The sequence below is a fragment of the Psittacula echo genome (genome assembly GCF_963264785.1).
Source record: "Psittacula echo genome assembly, chromosome: 5".
Taxonomy (NCBI): domain Eukaryota; kingdom Metazoa; phylum Chordata; class Aves; order Psittaciformes; family Psittacidae; genus Psittacula; species Psittacula echo.
This window is the reverse complement of record NC_137739.1, coordinates 78,185,518-78,207,944: the sequence shown is the minus strand read 5'-3', so window position 1 is coordinate 78,207,944 and position 22,427 is coordinate 78,185,518. Positions and strand designations below refer to the sequence as shown.

The 22,427-nt window shown below is 42.0% G+C and overlaps 1 protein-coding gene across 5 annotated transcripts; it reads right to left on the bottom strand.

Annotated features, from left to right (window-relative positions):
* Positions 1 to 3,534: 3,534 nt before the first annotated feature.
* Positions 3,535 to 22,427, bottom strand: STYX (serine/threonine/tyrosine interacting protein). Of its 5 annotated transcripts, none has more exons than XM_080617806.1 (12): positions 22,182 to 22,427; positions 16,263 to 16,310; positions 11,762 to 11,794; positions 10,848 to 10,901; positions 9,632 to 9,729; positions 8,560 to 8,620; positions 7,183 to 7,219; positions 6,616 to 6,655; positions 6,482 to 6,532; positions 5,789 to 5,861; positions 4,627 to 4,836; positions 3,535 to 4,050 (listed from the first exon to the last, which is right to left on the bottom strand). In XM_080617806.1, exons 3-11 carry the CDS (start codon positions 11,777 to 11,779, stop codon positions 4,666 to 4,668), a joined length of 603 nt encoding a protein of 200 aa, XP_080473932.1. In that variant the 5' UTR covers positions 11,780 to 11,794; positions 16,263 to 16,310; positions 22,182 to 22,427; the 3' UTR covers positions 3,535 to 4,050; positions 4,627 to 4,665. The 5 variants fall into 5 exon arrangements, with proteins under 5 accessions (XP_080473932.1, XP_080473933.1, XP_080473929.1 ...); XM_080617807.1 differs by lacking the exon at positions 16,263 to 16,310 and adding an exon at positions 12,040 to 12,116 and having other exon boundaries at positions 22,182 to 22,250; XM_080617803.1 differs by lacking the exon at positions 16,263 to 16,310.

Sequence of the window (22,427 nt, the reverse complement as noted above, 5' to 3'; positions counted from 1 at the left end):
AGACAGCCCCAGACCCCACTGCAGCAGCACAGTGGCCACACAGTGTAAGCAGTGAAACATGCGAGAACCTATTTCCCATCAGCTCTGAAGCATTCTTAAAGAGAGTCAGTCAACAGCATGTAATAAAACCACACAACTGCAAATCCCTCGGTTTCACAATGACATGCTGTAGTTCTTAAGGAAGTAAGAGTCACGCTTTCTTTTTAAAGGTGAACATTTCCCAACTAAAGCATCATGCATTTCTCCAGTATTTGTTTCTGGAGGATTTGCATTGCTCCATCACCAGCATCTGTGGCAGAGGACAGCAGCAGTAAACGGAAAGCACTGCCGAAGACTGGTTCAGCTCTGCTGTGAGCCCTCCCCACCTGCAGCACTCCAGGGCCTTCACATCCCAAAGGAGATGAGGTTATTGGGCTATAAAGCCTCACCCAGGTATCCTGGCTCAGTTCAATGCCCAGACTTAAATCAGGAGTACTTCCTCCTTGGGTGTCACCAGTGTGTGTTCTGGCAGCATGGGTTAACCCAGGGTGGAGTTTTCAAACCAGAGTTTGCTAAGTACATGTCACAGCCTTAACGCAGTCCAGGAGCTCAGACTTGCTCTGGAGGGACTGTCCCTCAGCTGCAAGACAAGGCAGAGGATCTGTGACTGAGCAAAGACCAGCAAGTCCCAGGCGTGGTCAACTTGCCTTGAATACACAAAGTGAGGCACAACTCCTACAAAGTAAACAAGCTGCTGGACAACCCTCCAGAAGGCAGCATCAAAATGATCCTCACAGTACAAAATGGCTGCTCATGCCTTGGAATTCAAAGATATCTGCCCTCAGAGTCCCTGCCCCACAGGTTGCTTGTTCTGAGGCAAACAGCCATATCAGCATACAGGGAGTGAGCTGGATGCTCGGATCCCTGTGTGCTTTTTATCTTGATTAAGCTCTCCTGAGCCCTGTTAAAATACAGTCTAATAACAAGTTCAGATTTCCCAAATACACAAGTTCTTCTAACAGCTCCATCATTTGCTCAGTCACCACAGTGCTCTTAAGGAGCCATCATTTCATTCACATCTCTTACGCAACAGACTGACTGGCAAACCAAGCAGAGATGCAGAACTGGGACTGTCCTTGTAAACCAGAGGTTATCACAAAGCTGCTGAGAAGGGAGAAGAGTTTCATGGCCTTGGAGATTCCCAATTTGAGAACTTCAAAGCACTGATTAAGTGTGTGGCCTTACTTCACTCTAAAGCTTTAGAAGAGCCATGCAGAATCCTTTGGCTCTTGATACTACTATGGCCATTGCTTTGGGCTTCAGTTTTGACCCAAGTTTTATCTCCAGTGATGCAAGTATTGTTTTACAAAGGGAACTAATACTTCAATACCAGTCTGAAGATGTTCTATTCTCCTAGAGAGATGGATCCATGTTGTTTTGTTCAATTTAAATAATCCTGTAACTGATTTAACAAGCAGCTTTTCAGCACCAGCTGAAAGAATTCAGTCTTGATGTGCGTAAAATCAGTAGCTGCTCTCTATTAATTCATAGAATCATAGAATAGTTAAGGTTGGAAAGGACCTTAAGATCATCTAGTTCCAACCCCCTTGCCATGGGCAGGGACACCCCACACTAAACCATGTCACCCAAGGCCTCATCCAACCTGGCCTTGAACACCGCCAAGGATGGAGCATTCACAGCCTCCCTGGGCAACCCATTCCAGTGCCTCACCACCCTCTCAGTAAAGAATTTCTTCCTTTTATCCAATCTAAACTTCCCCTGTTTAAGTTCTAACCCGTCACCCCTTGTCCTGTCACTACAGTCCCTAATGAATAGCCCCTCTCCAGCATCCTTGTAGGCCCCCTTCAGATACTGGAAGGCTGCTATGAGGTCTCCACACAGTCTTCTCTTCTCCAGGCTGAACAGACCCAACTTTCTCAGCCTGTCTTCGTACGGGAGGTGCTCCAGTCCCCTGATCATCCTCGTGGCCCTCCTCTGGGCTTGTTCCAACAGTTCCATCTCCTTTTTATGTTGAGGACACCAGAACTGCACACAAGACTCCAAGTGAGGTCTCACGAGAGCAGAGGAGAGGGGCAGGATCACCTCCTTCGACCTGCTGGTCACGCTCCTTTTGATGCAGCCCAGGATACAGTTGGCTTTCTGGGCTGTGAGCGCACACTGAAGCTGGCTCATGTTCATTTTTCCATCGACCAACACCCCCAAGTCCTTCTCTGCAGGGCTGCTCTGAATCTCTTCTCTGCCCAGCCTGTAGCTGTGCCTTGGATTGCTCCGACCCAGGTGTAGGACCTTGCACTTGGCATGGTTAAACTTCATCAGGTTGGCATCAGCCCACCTCACAAGCGTGTCAAGGTCCCTCTGGATGGCACCCCTTACCTCCAACGTATCAACCGAACCACACAGCTTGGTGTCATTGGCAAACTTGCTGAGGGCGCACTCAATCCCACTGTCCATGTCACCGACAAAGATGTTGAACAAGACCAGTCCCAACACTGATCCCTGAGGGACACCACTCGTTACTGGTCTCCAGCCGGACATCGAGCCATTGACCACAACTCTTTGTGTGCGGCCATCCAGCCAGTTCTTTATCCACGGAGTGGTTCACCCATCAAATTGATGTCTCTCCAATTTAGAGACAAGGATGTCGTGTGGGACAGTGTCAAAGGCTTTGCACAAGTCCAGGTAGATGATGTCAACTGCTCTGCCCCTGTCCATCAGTTTCGTAGCCCCATCATAGAAGGCCACCAAATTGGTCAGGCAGGATTTCCCCTTAGTGAAGCCATGCTGGCTGTCACCAACCACCTCCTTGTTTTTTCATGTGCCTTAGCATGCCTTCCAGGAGAATCTGCTCCAAGAGTTTGCCAGGCACAGAGGTGAGACTGACTGGTCTGTAATTCCCTGGGTCATCCATTTTTCCCTTCTTGAAAATGGGGGTTGTATTTCCCTTTTTCCAGTCGTCGGGAACTTCACCTGACTGCCATGATTTTTCAAATATGATGGCCAGTGGCTTAGCAACTTCATTTGCCAGCTCCTTCAGGACCCGCGGATGGACTTCATCAGGTCCCATGGACTTGTGTACGTTCAGGTTTTTAAGATGGTCTCGAACCAGATCCTCTCCTACAGTGGGCCTAAGTTCTTCATTCTCACAGTCCCTGCATCTGCCTTCCAAGACTTGGATGATGCAGTCAGAGCTTTTGCGAGTGAAGACCGAGGCAAAGAAGTCATTAAGAACCTCAGCCTTCTCCAAATCCAGGGTAGCCAGTTCTCTCGATAGATAATTCAGCACGACTATTTTATTAAGTAATCAGTACTGCTGAACTTACATAAAACAAGGTGAGATTTTTAGAGGTATTTTGTCTCAAATTGATCTCAGAGTGTCAGCCTCAAAATAATTCAGATATAGTGAGGTTTATAACAAAGTAAAGAGTTAAATACCAGTTAGATCACTGCTGTTGCTCAATTGCCAGTAGTAGTTCACAGTGAAGTTCATAAAGCACTTTTCTGCAAGCATGACCATAATATATACTGAGAACAAGGTGAGTTTTAGCAAACTTTTTCTTTACTAAAGTCTCTTGTTATAAATTACACAAATAACTTCATAAACAAATCCCCCCCAGCTTGCATTTTGTTTAAAGTAATAACTTTATATCATACAAATAAAGAAATTTCAAGTATGAAAAGTGCATTATTGCAATAATACCTCTTTGCAAGTCCAAAAATCTTGGTTTAGAATAAAACTGTAAAGTGTAAAAAAGGAGTAAAACAATCAGTGCCATCTATTCATTCAAGAAGTCCAACATCTTAAAAATGATGCTTAGTGTGTTGCAGAGGCAGATTTACATCTGGAAGCAACATGTAATTGAAAGGAAGCTATGTATGTGTTCATTCTTTTGCTTACAATTCTGTTTTCTTTTTCTCATAGTCTTCTTCACCTTTGTCGGCAGGAATTCACAATTAAAACAGTGCTTGTCCTCAAATATCATCCATTCTGTGCTGCTGCCACATGCACGGTTCCAAGTTCTTCATCCTCTTCATGCACTCGCTTTAAACTTCCTGCAAAAGGCAAGAGGAAAGAGGAAACATCTGAAAAGATCAGTTCGCACAATACACAGCTATGAGGAAGACTACAGGGCAGTTGCTACTGTCTTCTGGCAGGGACTCTGCCCTTTGAAGACATTCTGCTCTTGGACAGCCAGATGCTGACAGCACTCCTCTTCCCTCACACTTCTCCACATGGAAAGGAAGTTTCCTAGAATCTGTCATTTCTTGCACTCCCATTACATCTCCCCCAGACTCCATTTTCACTGAGCTTCAGGAGCGGTTACTACTGGCACACCTCTATATGACCGAGAAAACAGCTTTTACATGCCCTCATTCCCCATTATCCGTTTAAAGACACAACAGAACACTTCAGAGCAACTGCCTTAATTTTAAGGGCAGCAATCACATCATGAACATTGGCTGCTTTCAACCTGTCACTCTTGACTCCTCCAGCACACTCAGGGTTTTTGAAGGACAAGGCCCTTCTCCAGCATGGCATGAAAGTGCAGAAAATACCACAGAGAAGGAAGTTCAAACATAAGAAAACAGAATATGCATACTGCACACTAAAGTTTGAACATCACTTACACACCAACTGCAGCCATCCCCTTCCCAAAAGCTGGAGATTCACTTAGGGAGTACAAGAGCCACTTCATAACACCGCGTAAGACAGGCAGCACTGCACACAACATGAGGCTTCTGACCTGTAGTACCAGCTGGAACTGCGAGGGATCTCTCCAGCTGCAGTGGTGACATCATCTGGATGGTTAATTTTGCTAGATAGATGGCTTCATATTCCTGAAGAAGTTTAATAATACACATTGCTATTAATTTAGCATAACGCTTTGTAAGGACAAGAAGGACTAATTCAGAGAGTTCACTAAGATGGTCTAGAGAGTAGCTTACAGTAAGGCAGAGATTTTACAGGAAAGTTCTTTGTGGCTTTGATGTGAATGACAAAAACATCAGGAAAAAAGAGCAAAAGAAAACAAAGTAAACTTTCACTAAAAAATAAAACCAAAACTTCTGTGAGAATATTCAGGGAAATCACTGCTCCCAATTTGGACAGTAGAAACAAACCAAACTTAGAATACAGTAGCTTCAGAGATCTGTTACAAGGACAAACCACACAGGGCCTTCAAGTTGCATTCTACTGACCTGTCACACTTGCAGTACTACACAATAACTGTTTTCCAGGAATTACTTTAAAAAAAGCAAACCCCCAACAGAAAAACCCCTCAGGAGATACTCATCATCTTGAAGTAATAGCAGAGACACTGCAAACCTGTTTTAGCATACTGTCCTGATGCTTGCCCACCATTCACTCAACAGACTCCTTGGCTATAATAAAGAAACTTCATGATACCACTGTTTGCTGTTTCAGACTTGTGAATTTCATCACCTAGGAATGTGAGTGTCCAGACACCGATGAATGCCACAGCGTTTTCCCATGCCACCCAGCACTTTCCTTAGCCATCAATTAAGCTGTTTCAAAGCCTCTTAATCACTGCACAAACCAGGATTTTTATTTCTCCTCCATTCCTGGATTTGCTTTGTCTAAAGCTTAAGTGTAATGAAGTGGAGTTCCTGCTCATCTTCCTCCCAAGCTTTACTTTAGCTTCTGACATTTACTTGAAGCATACTTTTACAGTAAATGTTAAACCTAAGTTAGAAACATCTGTTTTGCAGGAAGGTGATTCATCAAATGGCTTCTGAGTTATGACCACACAAAAAAAACCCTAAAAGGCACCTGAAGTTGATGGACAAATCCAGCATTTGGATTAATACAGAATCTTCTTTCTTGAACATAAGTAAACGCATCCCTTAAAAAGAGAAGGAGAGAGAAAATACTTGAGTGGAAAACAGACAGCGACAAAAGTCTGTGCGGTTTCAGGAGTCTTCCTTCCAATTATCAGTTCTTAGGAAATATACAGCCTCTAACTGTTCCTCAGAACCAGTTTGTACAACTGAAGTTGTTTGGGCAGAAGTGTAAAATAATACTAGTTGTAAAATACCATTTGCCCAGGCCTACCTACAGTTGTCAGCTTGCTGGCCTGTTCTCAACACACTACTTAGAACAGCCTCTTGGTGCCCTTCCTATAGTTTTACAGCAAGGCATCAGCCTGCATAGGCTGGTATTCTGTTTCCATTAACAGCAGGTACCTGCTTCTTGTAGAAAGGATGTAAACAGATCTACAATGAAGTGAAATGGAATGATCTGCCCCGTGTAAAGTCTTCATTCAATCTCAGAAGCTAACTGGGTTATGCGTCAGTACACAACTGTTTACATTCCCTCCAAAGTTACTATTCGCTTACACCACTTGAATTAAAACATTAATGCCTACAGATATATTAGGCCTCTTATCAGTGCTAAGTGCTCCCTCACTCCAGCCTTTTCAGACAAATGGTGTGATCAAACTATGTGACCATGCTCTGCTCTTACCTGTACTTCACCCCAAATGTTTCCATTATGTATGCAATAACTAAGGCAGCACTGAAAAGAAGCAAAGAAAAACATTAGTAAAAGATACTTCCATTGTTTAAAAAAATGAGTAAGCAGGATGGATGGTTTCCTACCTTCTAGAAATCCCTGCGTTTCCATGGACAAGAACTTTTCCTAAGAAGGAAAAAACAAACAAACAACTTGTATAGACTGAAGAAAATTCTTTGAAACGTAGGGTTTTTTCCTCATTATGGAGAGCTACACAGAAGCAAGGTACCTCCTAAAAATAAAAGGTGCGTCTTATTTCACTCTGGATTACCAATTACACTTTGCTCATTACTGCCTTGGGATAGAGAAGCACAGATCACTGCCTCAGAGGATTTTGGGTAGCAGAATCTGCATTCCAGGACGACAATGCAGATTTTTAGCCCTACATTAGAGAGGGGACAAAAACTTCATGTACAGAACACAGTGGTGTTTAAAGGGGGGAAACCAACCCAAACCCCAGATATTCAAAGAGGTTTGTTTTCCAGTAGGAGGCAAAGGAAAGAACACTTTGCTATGAATTTTGATAGTTCAAGTCAAGCACAATAAAACCAGAAACATAAGAAAACCTAATACTTAAGAGCCTCTAATACAGATCACTAAGTTTTAAAGCTTTAACATATTAGTAAACGAAGGAAAAACGTTAATGATTTTACCTCCACTTTGTAAACTTCCATCAATAAATTCTTTAGTCTACGAAAAAGAAAAAGACTCAAAGTTTCAGATTATTTTAGATGTTACTGCTACTTGCACTTAAATTTGGCAGAATTTTATCTGTCTTTATATACAGTGACAATAACACACTCCTATACAAATCTGTTTATATAGACTTAGACACCACTTCAACTGGACATTATTTCTTTTGTACATTTACCTATCCATAAAATTGTCAGTGAAAAACTAATGTGAAGCCAGAAACAAAATGCATAAAGTTCCATTACTGTGCTTTTTACAATCATTATGTCACTATCATAAAAAAGTAACTTCCAAACATGTTTGCTTAACAGTTGGGGGAAAAAACCCAACAACAAAACCACAAACAAACCCCACACACACATCAACAGCAATACAACCTGGACCCCTAGGAACACACAGGTGTCAGTAGGCAAGTTCTACAATGGTATTTTCAGTTATAGAAGTAGGTCTAACCGATCTGTGAGACATGATGTAATGAGGTCTGTGGAATACTGCCAGTTTGAAACAGCTGATTAGATGAAAAGCAAAAGCTAAATAACTTATTGTGGGGAAAACTCAGACTAGACTTAAAAATGCATCAATACAGAGCTGCAAGATTAGCAAAGATGTTTGATTAAATGGCATTACTCTTTAGAAAAGCCGTAAGCCATCAACCAATTTGGTGCCTTGTTCTGCAAAAACATGACCACCTATGCCATATACAGGGAAGTCAGAAGAGCTTTGGTTGGTTGGTTGGTTTGGGTGGGGGAAGGACCAAAATGTTTTTGCTCTGTTGTAAACTAACCTAAAGATACAAAACCACAGCTTAAATCTAAGGGTTTATTCCATTTCCAAATGTTAGTATGTAACGGGTACTGTTTAATATAAAGTTACTTTTTAGCTCCTCTACAGTAAACATGCCTCAAGATGCTGTGAAACTTAATTACACTATCTAGTTACTATTTTCTGTTGAACTTGGTTTGATATGTTGAATTTGATACAAGAGATATAAATACTCTTGAGCTCAAAAAGTAAGTTTCCTACAGGCCAATTTCTCCAGCATCCCCTCATGACCTGACTGCTTTGTTTTGAGACCAGTCTTTTTTATTCCTTCCTTTTCCCCCTCCCCAAGACCATAATCGAGATACAGCCCTTTGAACTCTGCCTCAGTGTCTATACTTGTAAAAAGAAGTTAATCACACTTACTAATGTGGCAATAAGGTCACATAAGAGTTCTCAGCCCCTCCAGAAACTTCTGGCTGGGTATCCCAGATTTGAAACCAGTATTTTTTAGTTCAGAAAACTCTTACTGGGCAACTCCATTCCCAATCCATTCACATGAACACACAAATACTTACCATGGGGAAAAATCGTATTATATTCTCAACTGGATTATCTGCAATATCCAAGACCAAATACCTACAATGAAAACAGTTGCTATGAGTACACGGTACTACTGAGCTGCTGTCACTAGTCCCTGTACAGCTGATTCAACCCCACTTTACTCAAGCCTGCAGAAGGAAGCTAGCACTACTGTCCTGGCTGTACTTTCTTGTCCAAGCTCTAGAATTTCTACAATGAAGCAACCTCTGGAGCTGTCCTTATGAAAAACGATGTGAGGAACCTTCTCTGATATCCCCTGACAAAATCACATCTCAGAGGAGAAGAAATTCACAACTGCTATGCTACAGACAAGTCTAAAAGCAGAGTAATACACACTCACATGCTCCCCATCAGTTCGTAAATATGGGTCAGGGCTCTTTTCTGGGGCTCTACGCAACTTTTTCAGAGGTACCATTCTGATTAAGTTACCTCAAATGTTTTATTAGCAGGAGAAACCATACTCACAACTTTAGTTATAGACAGTTATAGAATCATAGAATGGTTTACGTTGGAAAGGACATCATCTAGTTCCAAAACCCTCTGCCATGGGCAGGGACGCCTCACACTAGACCATGTCACCCAAGGCTCTGTCCAACCTGGCCTTGAACACCGCCAGGGATGGAGCACTCACAACTTCTTTCAGCAACCCACTCCAGTGCCTCACCACCCTTACAGTAAAGAATTTCTTCCTTATATCTAAGCTAAACTTCCTCCCCAGCCTGTCTTCATACAGAAGGTGCTCCAGCCCCCTTATCATCCTTGTGGTCTCCTCTGGACTTACTCCAACAGTTCTACATCGTTTTTATGTTGGAGACACCAGAACTGCACACGGTACTCCAAGCAGGGTCTCACATCTCTCAGTCACTGCAAGGTAATGGATACTTCTCATTTGCAGACTTGCTTATGTCTGGAGTTTATTAGGATGAATACACTTCATGGTTTGGATCTAAGAGTATGTCTACGCCTTAGAACATTTTTCAAAAGGTTTTGACAATGTGAAAATATTTGGAAAGAACACTAACACAGAAAATCTTGATCATTTCTCACCTAAATAACTGTTGGAAGTTTGGTTTAATAAAGTTTGCTTCGATGTTTTGTCGTATGCATATTACATGGGTTATTCCATGTTTCTGAAGTATAGGTAGCTGTGGAAAAACAAAACCACACATTTATTTTTAAATTATGGAACCTACCTATTGCAGAGCAATAGAAGAAAAGCTATGCCGAAATACACAACAGGGTTCAAGGAAAGCCAGAGCTGGTTTTCTAATATTCAAAGCATAGTGTGAAAAATGTTGTATTTAAAAAAGACAAGACATGACTATTAGGAGCTGCAAGAAAAGGCATTCGTGACAATGATAAAAAGAACAGGCATTCAATGAACTTGTTTGTCTTGGCCCACCTTTCACTTTGCCTGAAATTGCAAGTCCCTACACGATGTAGAAATTTACATCCAACACTGGATTCTTGCTGGAAACAGACCACTGAAAGTAAGATCATTTAAACTATGAGGTAAGTTCACAGATACAAGCTTTGTCTTAGCAGTGCTTGCCTTTATTGCAGATGCAATTCACCTTATTTTACTGTGTATGTGCAAGTTCCCATTCACACATACATGATTTATGTTGCAATGTTTTTGCAAAGGATTGCCTGATCGGGAACATGCATGTCTCAAACTATTCACCTTTTCCTAAGAAAAGTTACATTCAAGCTTGATTATAAGACTCAATTATAGCACAAAAAGGTCACTCATGAACACTCACTGCAATTAGTGTGCAAGTCACTTCAAATTGGCACTTCTTCTGGTTTGTAAGGAGCAGGTAGAACTGACTAGCTGAATTGAAAGAGCACACGTGTGAGTATGAACACATCCTGAACTTCAGGCCACATGAAAAGAATTTCATCAGGGCTCTTTTTCAGGTTTTTTTCTTCCTGAAGTAACCCTTTAGCTCACAACACTGTGAAGGAAAAGAGTCTTCTAAGTGTCAACTGCCCAGCATGTGCCTGAGAGGGCATTTCAGATTCACCCTGGAAAGCGGAGGCATTGACACCAGTCCCAGTCAGATAATCCCAGTCAGATAATAAAAGGACCATTCCATAAATGTATCATGTATTACTTCTACTCTGGCATCTTTCATGTTCCAGTTCAGGATTGCAGCCAAATTTACACCCATACAGATAAACACGCAAGCATATTGCCACAGTAACAAATCAAATCGCCACAGCAAAGTTTCCTTATGAGACACTATTCTGAAAATCATACCTTGCTTTTCATAGCTGCAGAATACGGGCCTAAAAATAACCCAGGTAAAATTTCCTAGGAGGCAGAAGAACACAGACATTTAATACCAAGTCAAAATTATTTGAAATAATACATCACACTCAATTCAGACTGTGGCCACGGAAAAGAGATTTACATGTTAGTGAGATGTGTTATCAAGTGTCATTTATAACAGGATAAGGTGAAAAAAATCAGTTTGGCAAAATAAAAGAAACATGATCTTTCTGCAGTAGATCTTGTTTTGGAACAGGAATCAAGTCCTTTATTTGGATAAAGTTCTGGTTTGATTACTGCATCTTACCCAGCCCCAGATCAAATGAAAAATTAAGTTTGTATATAATCATGCCTTGTAATTAATTCCAAATTACTCTCGTGGTAGAAGATACACACATGGTAAATCATACACACATGGTAAGTCTGCTAGCTTCGTCCTGGTAGTAGGAAAATACACATTTTTAAACATTTATCGCTCCACCAATAAAGACACATAGGTCTACAGAACTTATTTGTGCAAAGATTTGGCTGACACCATAGTAGGAAAATTTTAATTGCTCATCCTACTTGAGAACACTTACTTCCAACCAAATTTAAGTTAAAAAGCAAAGCCAATATATTTTTAGCAGTCATCTCCTAAGAATATTCACAAAGTTAAAAATGTAGTAGTTGGGGGATTCTGAAAGACAAAATTACTACTTTTTTTTTTTTAAGTCTTTGTACAGCAGAGATCCAAACCCAGCTGCACTCTGAGCTAGCAATCCTCATCTCTTTCACGGTGCTGGTTGACACTTTACCCCTCAAGACTAATTCTGGTACCTGCTCCCTTGTAGGGCACTTTCTTTTACTCACTGAACACAACATGTTTTGTTACTGAAATGGAAAATGAAAGCATGTCATACCTGCATCTCTCTTCTCATGGGATAGGTCCAATCCTTAAAAATAAAATAAAACATAACTACATATACACACAAGGGGAAAAACACATTCAGGCAGAGATCTGTACTGGCATGCTACAGAAATAACTTGGAATTTATTTTCTCAGACTGTACAAGCTACCTGCTACGCACCAGGCACGGTGCTTACATTCACTGCTACCTCTCCACACAGATACCAGGAACACTCATGTGCAAGGCACACTGTTTTTAAAGCTAATATGAAGAAATCGCAAGCTCACTACATTATCACTGAAGCAGCCGGTGCAGAACAGCCAGCGTTGTACATCCACACCTCAGCTTTCTGCTCAGAAGCTTCCCTCTGGAGTGGAGAGGTCAACAAAAAAAAAAAGGAAGAAAGCTTTAGAACATTCTGTACCAGCTACATTTTGCCTGGCACATTCCTACCGCAACTGACAAAACAGTTAGAAGATAACACGTGCAGCAGGTAACTCCCTTAGAGTCTACACTGCCCCACCCAATGCATTCAAACTAACTGCATTTTGAATATTCAGGATTAACAATTCTAAAAACTTACGCTCTCCATGAGCGAGCCATTAAAGTGAATCTCAACTTTTCTCCACCCTAGACAGTTACACTGGGAAGGATCCTTCCACAAATGCATACACTCGTGTTCAGCCACAAGGACATGATGCTCCTTGTCAGTTAATTTATAGATAGCACATCACACCCTTCCACAGAACCTCAGACCCTTTCACAGTCTGTGAGGGTTCACCACTCAGGAAACACCTCTTCTCAACTATTTACTATCATCCAGCTCAATCTATCAGAACTGCCTAAAGCAAACGCCAGGATCAACATCTCTATCCTCCGCTTCACTTTACAGAACTGCCAAAGCTGACCAGAAAAATGTTCAGGCAGGCTCTATTCCTGTCCTTCCTTTACAACTCCCACCATCCTCTATTAACAGGCTCTTACTCATTCTCTGACCCTCACACATGAAGAAGTTGTATCTGAGATCACAGTTACCAGCTGGAGGGGGAAAAAAGATAAATAGTTAAAACATATCAAATGCATACATATATTTACATAACTGTTGTTCGCTCCACACACACTAGCAGCTAAGAGAAAACATTGCCGTATGTCACTCTTGCTATGCTCTCCTCAAAACTATGACAAAGTTAAAACTCTGAATATTCCACCTCTGAAACAAGCTGAGGATTCCACTAAGATAAACCTTAAATTGCAACGCTGTCCACCCCAGCACCTGCAGTTGTACTGGTATTTCACGTTAACCCTCTTTTTACTAAGACACTCGAGAAAAATCCAGTGCTTCCCCCAAACACACAGAGTTACACAGGGAGTTTTTGCTAGCTCTTTGAGGTGGAATTAGAGAGGGGATAAGTATCAGTAAAGATACTCTGGAAACCACCTGAATTGTGTCTGGGAAAGTATTTCTGAGAAAACAAACAAACATTAAACAACTCAAAACAATTCTCTGAGTACAACCTAAAATGGTAGTACAAGCAGAGAAATAAATGCACTGACAAGGTCCTTGCTAAAGATACAGAGATGCAGCTATATTACTTCTGCATGTTCCAGCTGTAATAATAAAATCTCCTGGTAGCAGAAAATAGAAAACCTGTGACAAAAGGATGACATTTACAGAGCTGTATCCTTTGGGCACAGATATAGATATTTGGGTTGATCTAGGAGTGTTTAGTAGCATAACCCAGCTGTCTCATTGCATATACAAAAGCATCATTTGCTCATCAAAAAGCAAGAAACCCCCAGTTTTGCTCAAGCATAAAAGCAACAGTAAAAGTAATAAACCCTGAAAAGCTTCAGCTATACTCTAGGAGTATTAAACACTTCAGTGGGTTTATTACGCTATTTGTAGAATTTAGAAGTCTTAATCTGAAGCATAATGACAACACAAATTCATCACCACTTTGGGGTAAGGAGACTTAACATTACAAATACTTCTTTCAAATGCATCAGAAGCAGGAAATTGTGCTAGTCCCAACAGCTGTAAAATGTGCAAAGTAGGCAGGTGAGAACTTAGCAATATACAGTCCAAAGGAAAATCAACACCCAAAAGACAACAGATGCCACAGATGTTCTGAACAAGAAAAAAATGTTAGTATTGGCTCCAGACATTAGTCTTCAATGTTCTTCAAGAAGTGTAAAAGATACAGTTTTCAGTGGGATTTAGTTTGCAAAACAGATAACTGAAAGGTGATGTAGGAAGAAAACATTCAATCTTAGACAAGTACACAAACTACTGAGAATGATTCTGGTGATTTCCTGACAACCCTTCAAGGTGTCTAAAACCAACAATGCAAGATTATTCCAAAGCAAAATTATGTAAAAATAAATCTATGAATGTAAGCTGAGCCCAAGCATAGGTCTCATTTTAAGGAATTCATTCATCAACCATGTTTTCCACACTGTCTGAACCATCCATCAGACAAATAACAACTGAAAGTTTGTTTTTAAGAGACCAAATACAAGATTTTTGCTAAGAAAATAACTGATGATGCCAGAGCTGGATAAAGTAACAGCAGACCTTGCTGCTAAATACTTGGTAGGCTCTTCAGAACAAGCAACAACTTACTGGAAAACACCAAAACACCACCTTCAATTCTCACAAGACACAAAAGTAAAGAGAAAGAATGCAAAAATTAAACCCCACAACTCCAAAGTCTTTAAAACTCTGGAAGGAGGAGCCAGCCACCTCTGACAGACCTTCCCAAGCTGGACTGTGAGTCATTAACGGACAAGTTTAACAGATAGCTCAGCTGTTTTGCTGAGGGTGTTCACAGCACATATCTGCTGTTTTGGATTCACACAAATAAAATGCCAGGAACTATGTAAAGCACTTCAACTACTGTCCCAAAATGGAGTGACTGGCAAGAGAAAAGGGAGTGAAGCATGTTTCAAAGCCCTCCCTTCCCCATCTACAGCCAGCCTCTAGCTGAAATAAACTGAAGATAAGAATGAATAAGACTTTTATACATTACAAACTGCTTCTTGGTAACCAATATCTAAACTACAGAGAATTCCTTTGCCAGCAATTATGGTTATTTTGTTGGTATTCTGCCATAACTATACCTGTTCTTCTTTAGAAGAACATTTTAATGGCAAAATACCCCTAATGTCTTACACTGACATGTATAAATGTATGTACATGTGGATTCTCCCTGAGTGACCTTGGCTAGGACTCAAAAATTCATAAAATGAATTTTATATTAGTTTCACATCCCTGACATTGCTACTTGTCTATGCTGAAGATCTGCACAAAAGCAATGACTGCTTTTTAAACACAGCATCGCAATGTACCTTGTGTAATCTGCACATGCCTCACCAAAACCAATGTAGTGAAATGGATATATGTGAAATTGCTTAACTGGTCCCTAACTGACAGTTGAAGTGTGAAGACTCATCTAATTCCCACATATAAAAGGTATATTCTAGTCAGTATATCCCAGTTGGTCTCTGATGAAGCTCAGCTTTAGTTTGAAGGCAACCCACAGTACTACACTTTCATCATTATGGTTAAACTCCTGCTGCCTTATAATTAGAAGCCTGAAAACCACAGACTGCCCTAGATGAAGGAAGATGCTTTCAAAGGTGCAGAAAAAAAACCCCACCAGTAAAATAAATCAGACCAGTAGTTTAAAGAAGGAGAATCCACTATCTTTTCTAGATTTTACCTGCTGTCACTTATCTGTTCAGCATCCCTGGGCAGCAGCCACCATCTGCAGTGACTCTCCCTGCTTTCAAGTCCTGTTGAAAAGCTGCACACAACTCCCAGTAAAAACTTCCTAACCACACCAGGTTTCTGACCCTTTTCCAACACTCAAAAGAGCTCTTTTGCTGCTGATTAACAGCATCACTTACCTCTCTGTACTGATTTCTCTTCCCATCACAATTCATCACAGTAACACCCATGAGTAACACTTCCCCGTGACTGATCCTTCCTTGTGTACCTCAAAAATCTAGGGCTGTCAGAATCCTCTTGCCTAAATTTGTTACCCTGTCTAGTGGAATATGCACATAAGCTGTAACACTCAAAGCCTTTTCTCCAGACTTGATACAACACTCTTCCACAAGTTGTGAAATCAAGCTGAAGACAACTGTTACGGCAATGACAGCTACACATTCTACTGACCTGCTTCAATTCCTTCAGCTGCTCTGGCCAACTGATCTCTCGGCTCTAACTTTGTACCACTCTGTATAGGAAATTAAAGTTCAGCTAAACAATGCTCTAATCAGAACAGTCAGAGTGCATGATGATATTAACTGCCAATACTGCTATCACCCCCCCTTAAGCAGGCTACAGCTTGGATTGTGGATGGGTCCTGATCTCTTAATGATTACCTTGATGCAAAAGCTTTATATGTAACTGAGGCAGTTTTAAGGCTAATTTACACAATTAAAAGAAATCACATCTTGGTTCTGACAGTACTTTAGATAGTATGTTGGAAAATAAAAATATACTCACAGCTTATAGTCAAACAAAAGGGAGGGAGGGGACTTTATCATTAAAGACCTGCACAAAAGTAAAGCTTTTTGTAAAACAGAACAATTGTCAAGCAAAATCATGAAATACTGAAGTATTTCATTTAACAGAGCACATTCATTTGCCATCTTCTAACACAAAAACATAAAATGAAGTATTGAAAACATATGAAAGAAAAATATCTGAGTATTACTGAAAACTGTCACATCTCTCACTGTAAAGTGTGCTACTTTTAGAGCCTCAAAATGAGCTACAAACAAGGGCAAGGTTTCATTCCCACCCTTCCACACCTGTTTAATCCTATGGTACCATGCTCAGGAAATTATAATGGCCCCAAACTAACTGCTTTTTTAGCAAAGCTGGTTGTCAACCAAGTAAGCTCCCCGCTCCAGGTCACCACAGGTCAGATAAGCATTGGGACAAAACTAGTGACAACACTGGATGGTTGGCAGGATGGGTAAAGCTGCTTTTCAGCAAAGCCAGCTATTAGATGGGCTTTGCTGTAACAGCAAGTCCCCCCTTGGTCAGAGATCCCGCTTCAGTCAGTCTCAAGAATGGTAAACATAGGCTGGGAAGCAGTGTTTAACAATGCTTTCTGTTTATTTGTAAAGAGTATTCAGATAATGGGAAGTTCTCATTGTACAGACATTTTTGATTTTGTAAATGCAAAGGAATACAAAAGCAGGAAGGTGGAGAGGAAAAACAATAGCAGGTGGGAATGAAAGAGCACAGAGAGGAAGGAAGAAGCATACAACAGGAAAATAAAGGTTATTTTAGAAAAGAGAAACACAAGCCACAGGAAAGGATAAAAGGTAGACTAAGGCAACTAAATGGAAAGCAGAAACATAATGCAGATAAGAAACAAACGTTTCTTATTTGTCCCATTCTGTAACATCAGTCGAAACAGATACCTCTACTAACTTGTGAAATACCAATTAGCACACAGGCTCATCAGCACTGTTAAGTGGTACTGTGTTTGGTAACAATAACAGAATCAATCTTTGTTGTTACTTTAGAACTGAGACATGATAGTGGTCATCTGTTCTGATGGAACTCATTTTACTAACTACATACGCACTATTGCACAGTGCAATAACGTTTGCATGAACTCTTATATCATTATGTGTGAACTGAATTTATGTTATAGATTAATTTTTTTACAACAAGGGAGGTAAAACACTAGAATAGATTTCCCAGAGAGGAGGCAGATGTGCCATCCCTGGAGAGATTCAAGGCCAGGCTGCATGTGTTTCTGGGCAATCTGATCTAGATGAAGATGTCCCTGCTCATTGCAAGGGCTAGAAGAGCTTTGAAGGTCCCTTCCAACCCAAACTATTCTACAGTTCTATGATTATTAAAGCACAATAAAGCAGCAAAGGCGGAATTCTTCAGCTTCTTTGAAGCACACAGCCAACTGGCAGGACTGCCACACTTATTGCATTTCTTTTCTTTTTTAAATAGACTTGCACAGAAGCCAAGACCCAGCTGATTTTTTTCTAGCAATATTTCACCCCATTTGTACCCACTACAATAAAAGGTCTTGAGGATATGCTTTTTACAAAGAATCTGTAGAGTGGGCCCTAATGAACAAGTTTTACTGGTAAAGGAAAAAGTGAATTCAGATTATGAGAATTGTTTATAAATGGAGCAAGTATCTTCATTTTCACACCTTTGTTTTTTTAACTACAGTCTAGTGAGCTGGGCTTCACTGAGGCAGCCAAGGAACATGCAGGTCTCTTCATAATCCTCATTTAGATAAAAAAATATATACTTTAAGTCTCCAGTTCTACAAACTGCTCCAGTTGTGAGCCTCCTTCATGTCTCTGTGGATGCCTATGTACTTTAATGGGCTTCCCACAGATGCAAGGCATAAGTTCATCACAGCTCACAAGACTGCTCGACTTCAGCTGTCACAGTGCACTTCTTTTGATCTATGCAAAGTAGGCTGATAGTATCCCAGAGTCGTGATCAAAATCTGTCACCTGATTTACATTTCCCAGCATAACATCACATTTGTTGTAAAATTTCTTTTGCTCTATTATGTGGGCAGGTAAAATAAATATTCTAATACAGGCTTTCCACTTACTTTAAAGAGTCTGCAGAGGAGGGGAATCACCATGTTTAAGGAGGTTATTTGCATTTCTTATTGTGTAAGAGTAAAAAAGCCTAAGAAATTTGTTCCACCGTTAGATGGACTGCACTACCACAGAGTTTTAAAAAGCAGTCAAAAATACATTAGCGTTCAGACTAAATACAGCTGTCAAGAAATGTAAATTCCATCATGCACTAAAGAAAGCTCAGTTTTGACACATAATAAAAAGGCAAATATGATTGCTTAGTCAATAAGCTGATAATTCTATTACAAAAACCATGGAGAGTTCTAAAAACCATTCTAAATACATCACAAATACTAGTTTACTCAGCCTGCTTGCAAACAAGTATGCTCATATTCTAACAAAGAAATGAACTGGTAATTATTGCTGTGTTCCCAGTACATATACCCTAGCACTACTTTTCACTTCTTTTTGTTTACAATCTAATGGGAAAATAATTTCCATTAAATTCTTTGAATTATTACAGTCCTTATTTACCATTTCTCAGAAAGTGCTAAGATGTCTCAGTGCTAATATGCCAGCATGCACTGTCACTAACCCGACCTCCTTTAACAGGTGTGTATCCATACATGCTTATACTGGGGGAAAGAAAAAATACACAGCACTTCTCAAATTTAAGAAAGTTTTGAGACTTTATCTTGGAAAACACACCAATTTTAGAAAAAGACATAAATCTAAGCTTAGGTCACTATTACTTGTAAGACTTTGATATATTCAATATCATTAAACATGTAGTTTACAGACATTCGTGGCATATAGCAGATTTTTTTTTCAGCTTTTCAAGAATGATGAGTTACATTTTTAACATCCAAAAATTTGAAGTAGAAAACACTCCGATGGCATAAGGACCTGTAAAAAGGCATTTGGCTTTTAACTGCCATAGACTCACCAGTGAAAGACAGAAGCTGGTTTATCCCACACCTCATTAGCTTACCTTGCAGAACTGGACAACTCAGCGCACAAGAGCGGGCTGAAGGAAGCACCACAGGCCAGCCAGCGCTGACACACTGAAGTATGGCAAACGCTTGCCAGTATCTGTCTGTGCTTGGCCTTTAATACACGGTTTCACCACCTGAATGAACTCCCCCCATGCCTCATAGTATATGTGTACTTCATAGGGGCACATGTCACTAAGAGTTCTCAGAAGAACCAGCTTCTGCTCAGGCAGCTGCTGAGATGGTATCAGATTAGGAATGCAAAGGTGGCAAAACTTCGCAGGGAAATACCACCAGCATCCAAAAAGTACCAATAGCCAAGTAGTTTAAAATGCCAGCAATTCGTAATGCTATGTATGGATTAGTGACATTGCAAACAATCTACAGGCCAGGAAACTGACCTTTTTATTTAGAGTACACGTCTGCAGTCTGCCTAAGTCAATCCAGCTGTAGGCTGCTGTCACCCGACACACCACAGCCTTGCCGACACACTGACTTTTTCTTGTGCCAACCAGGGAGAGATGAGCTGTGCAGTCAACCAGATCAGCTCACTGATTTGGCATTATTATTATTGTTATCATTTAAGCTGTCACATGGTTATTAGTGTCAGTGTGGAGAACGGGGGGGGGGGGGGGGGGGGCAGTTAAGATTGCCTTACAATGACCACAAAGTTGCCCTTACTCTTGCGCAGCCTGTCTCAGTAAGTAAGCCAGGGACTCCCCAGGTTGTCTCCCCTCCCCTTCTTCCCCACAATATCTTGAAATCAAATCTACCAAGACAGCATTAAACCATACACAGCCAACTTCCTGAAATACTACTAGAGAGTACTCCTCATTAGAGAACCACCTCACTGCAACACACGAGATGATCTTCAGCTTCCCATAAATAACTACATTCTGTGGGCGGAATGACTTTAGTTTCCTCAGTTTGCTTTTCCAAAGCATCTTCTTAAGGACTGCGCTGAAGGCTGAAGTCTCTTACACTCTGCTTAAGAGGTTAGCTCCACAAGAAAACTCTGACATTCTCCACTGGGTTTAACTTTCCTGCTTCCCCCAAATACTCCAACTGTAGTGTATTTTGATTAAGTCAGACACAGATGTAAGGTGATGGGAAGAAAAATATCTTAGGGTTTTGCTTAAAAAATAGTCCTTGAAATTCTCTGCTCTGGTCTTGCAGCCCGCAAAGGTCTCACATTTTATACACTGAGAGACAGAACATGAAAAAAAAAATAATCTAAAAATAAAATCCACTCTGAACGCTATTAGAACTTCAGTTTTCACCAGCTAGGAGTTGTCAGACTGGCAGTGACTTCTGCTTTTAACTGTTTTAACAGCATATGCCTTTTCACCCATTCTAGTTATAACAGGTTCCAAAAGCCATCTGGGCTGAGTTGACCATTTTCAGAATAACTGTAAATAATAGGATCGGTTTCTCCAGAAAGGAAAGATATTAAGAAAACCCCAAGTCATAAACCTCACAGAGTGCTATATAATTTGTGTTCAGATACAAACCGATCACAACTTTCTGAAAACAGCCAAGACAACTTATAAACACCTCCTTCTAAACACACTCTGAAGAAAATATTAAGTCTTGACAACAAAACTGAAAGCGACACAGTAACTTTCCATATTTCAGGTAACTTACCACAATGATAGCATTTAACAACAGCTCTCTTAAAACAGAATTAACACTGATGTTTATGAAACACACAACAACCTATAGACCTCTGAAGCGCTCAGATGCTATCAACTTGCCACATGAGCACTGCAACATTTTGCATGAAGTATCTGACGTTATCAAAGCGGGACACTCAGGGCTGTCTGTGACACATGAAAACACACCACCAGTATTCAGGGTCAGAACTGAGAAGCTAAGCCAAGTTCAGAAATCAGACACCACACTGGCCCGACTCCTCTGACACAACACAGGGTGCAACTAAGTCTTGGCAGATATTGCCACCTGTCTTAGTTCACAGAGAACTCTTGACTCTTGAAATGCCTTCCCAATAGGCTCACTGGAGCGCCAAACTGTTTCTGGAGTATCTAAGAGTTCATACACACCAACTGTTTGGAAGGGGGCATGCAGGTCCTCACTGCTAGCAGCTCATTACCTTTCTGCACGTACAGAGGCAAGCAGGCAGCCAGCAGCAGATGGAGGACAGGACTGGTGACCATACAAAGGGAGAGGGAACACGCAGTGGGAAGCAAAAGGGCGGCTAACAGCCAGGCCGTGCCACACTGAAGAACACACGAGGAGACACCAGAGACAGCAAGCGGAGTAGGGGCCACTATCAGAGGGCAAAAGCTAAGGGAGCAGCGGTCAGCCGAGATGGCCCGGGGGTTCTGTGAAGGCCGGCACCCCCTCTTCAGCAGGCAGCGCTCGCTAACAGCCCCGAGAGCAGGCAGCAGGGTAAGGCAGGCGGCAGGGTAAGGGAGGGAAAGGCCGGAGGCACCTCAAAGGGGACATGCAGGAGGAAAGAGGGTCTCTGAGGGAGCAAAAGGCAGCAGGCAGGACCAGGGGATGTGGTGGGTGATCCCGGGGGGTAGCACAGCGGCGGGTGGACCAGTGTGACACCGGGACAGGGGGGACAAGACGGACCTGCGCCTCCGTGGAGCCCCGCGGGGGCTGCGCTCAGAGCTCAGCGGGGTCCCTGCGGCCAGGGGAAGGGGAGGACGGGGAAGACGACGGCAAACACGGCCCGGCAGGAGATAGGGCCCCGCGGACCGGAGGGGGGGGCCGGGAGCAGCCGTGCCACAAGGGGCCGGGCGCGCATGAGGCTGGCGCGGCAGCGACTCTCCTAAGGCAGGGCCGAGCGGCAGCCGATGGCAGCTCCCCCCCACCCCGCCGCTCACCTCAGAGTCCTCTTTGGCCTGCGGCAGCGCGGGGAAAGCCGGCTTGGCGAGCTCCATGGCCAGGCGCTCTCCGGGCGGGGCAGGACCGGGCAGGGCGGCTATTTGGGCAGCGGGCCCACAGGCTCCGGCGGAGCAACAGCAGGAGGAGGTGGGGGAGGCGGCGGCGCGCTCGGCCGCTCGCGCCCGGCCGCCATGCTGCCGCCACTGCTGCCGCCGCCGCTGTTGCCTCTTCCCCCCGCCCCCACC

Bases quoted from the DNA above. Each gene is read 5' to 3' on its own strand.
- STYX (XM_080617803.1), bottom strand. From the start codon at position 22,238: ATGGAGCTCGCCAAGCCGGCTTTCCCCGCGCTGCCGCAGGCCAAAGAG. The intron at 11,795-22,181 runs GTGAGCGGCGGG...TTTATTTTTAAG, and splicing joins AGGCCAAAGAGGACTCTGAG to GATTGGACCTATCCCATGAG. The intron at 8,621-9,631 runs GTGAGAAATGAT...TTTTCATTGTAG, and splicing joins AACTTCCAACAGTTATTTAG to GTATTTGGTCTTGGATATTG.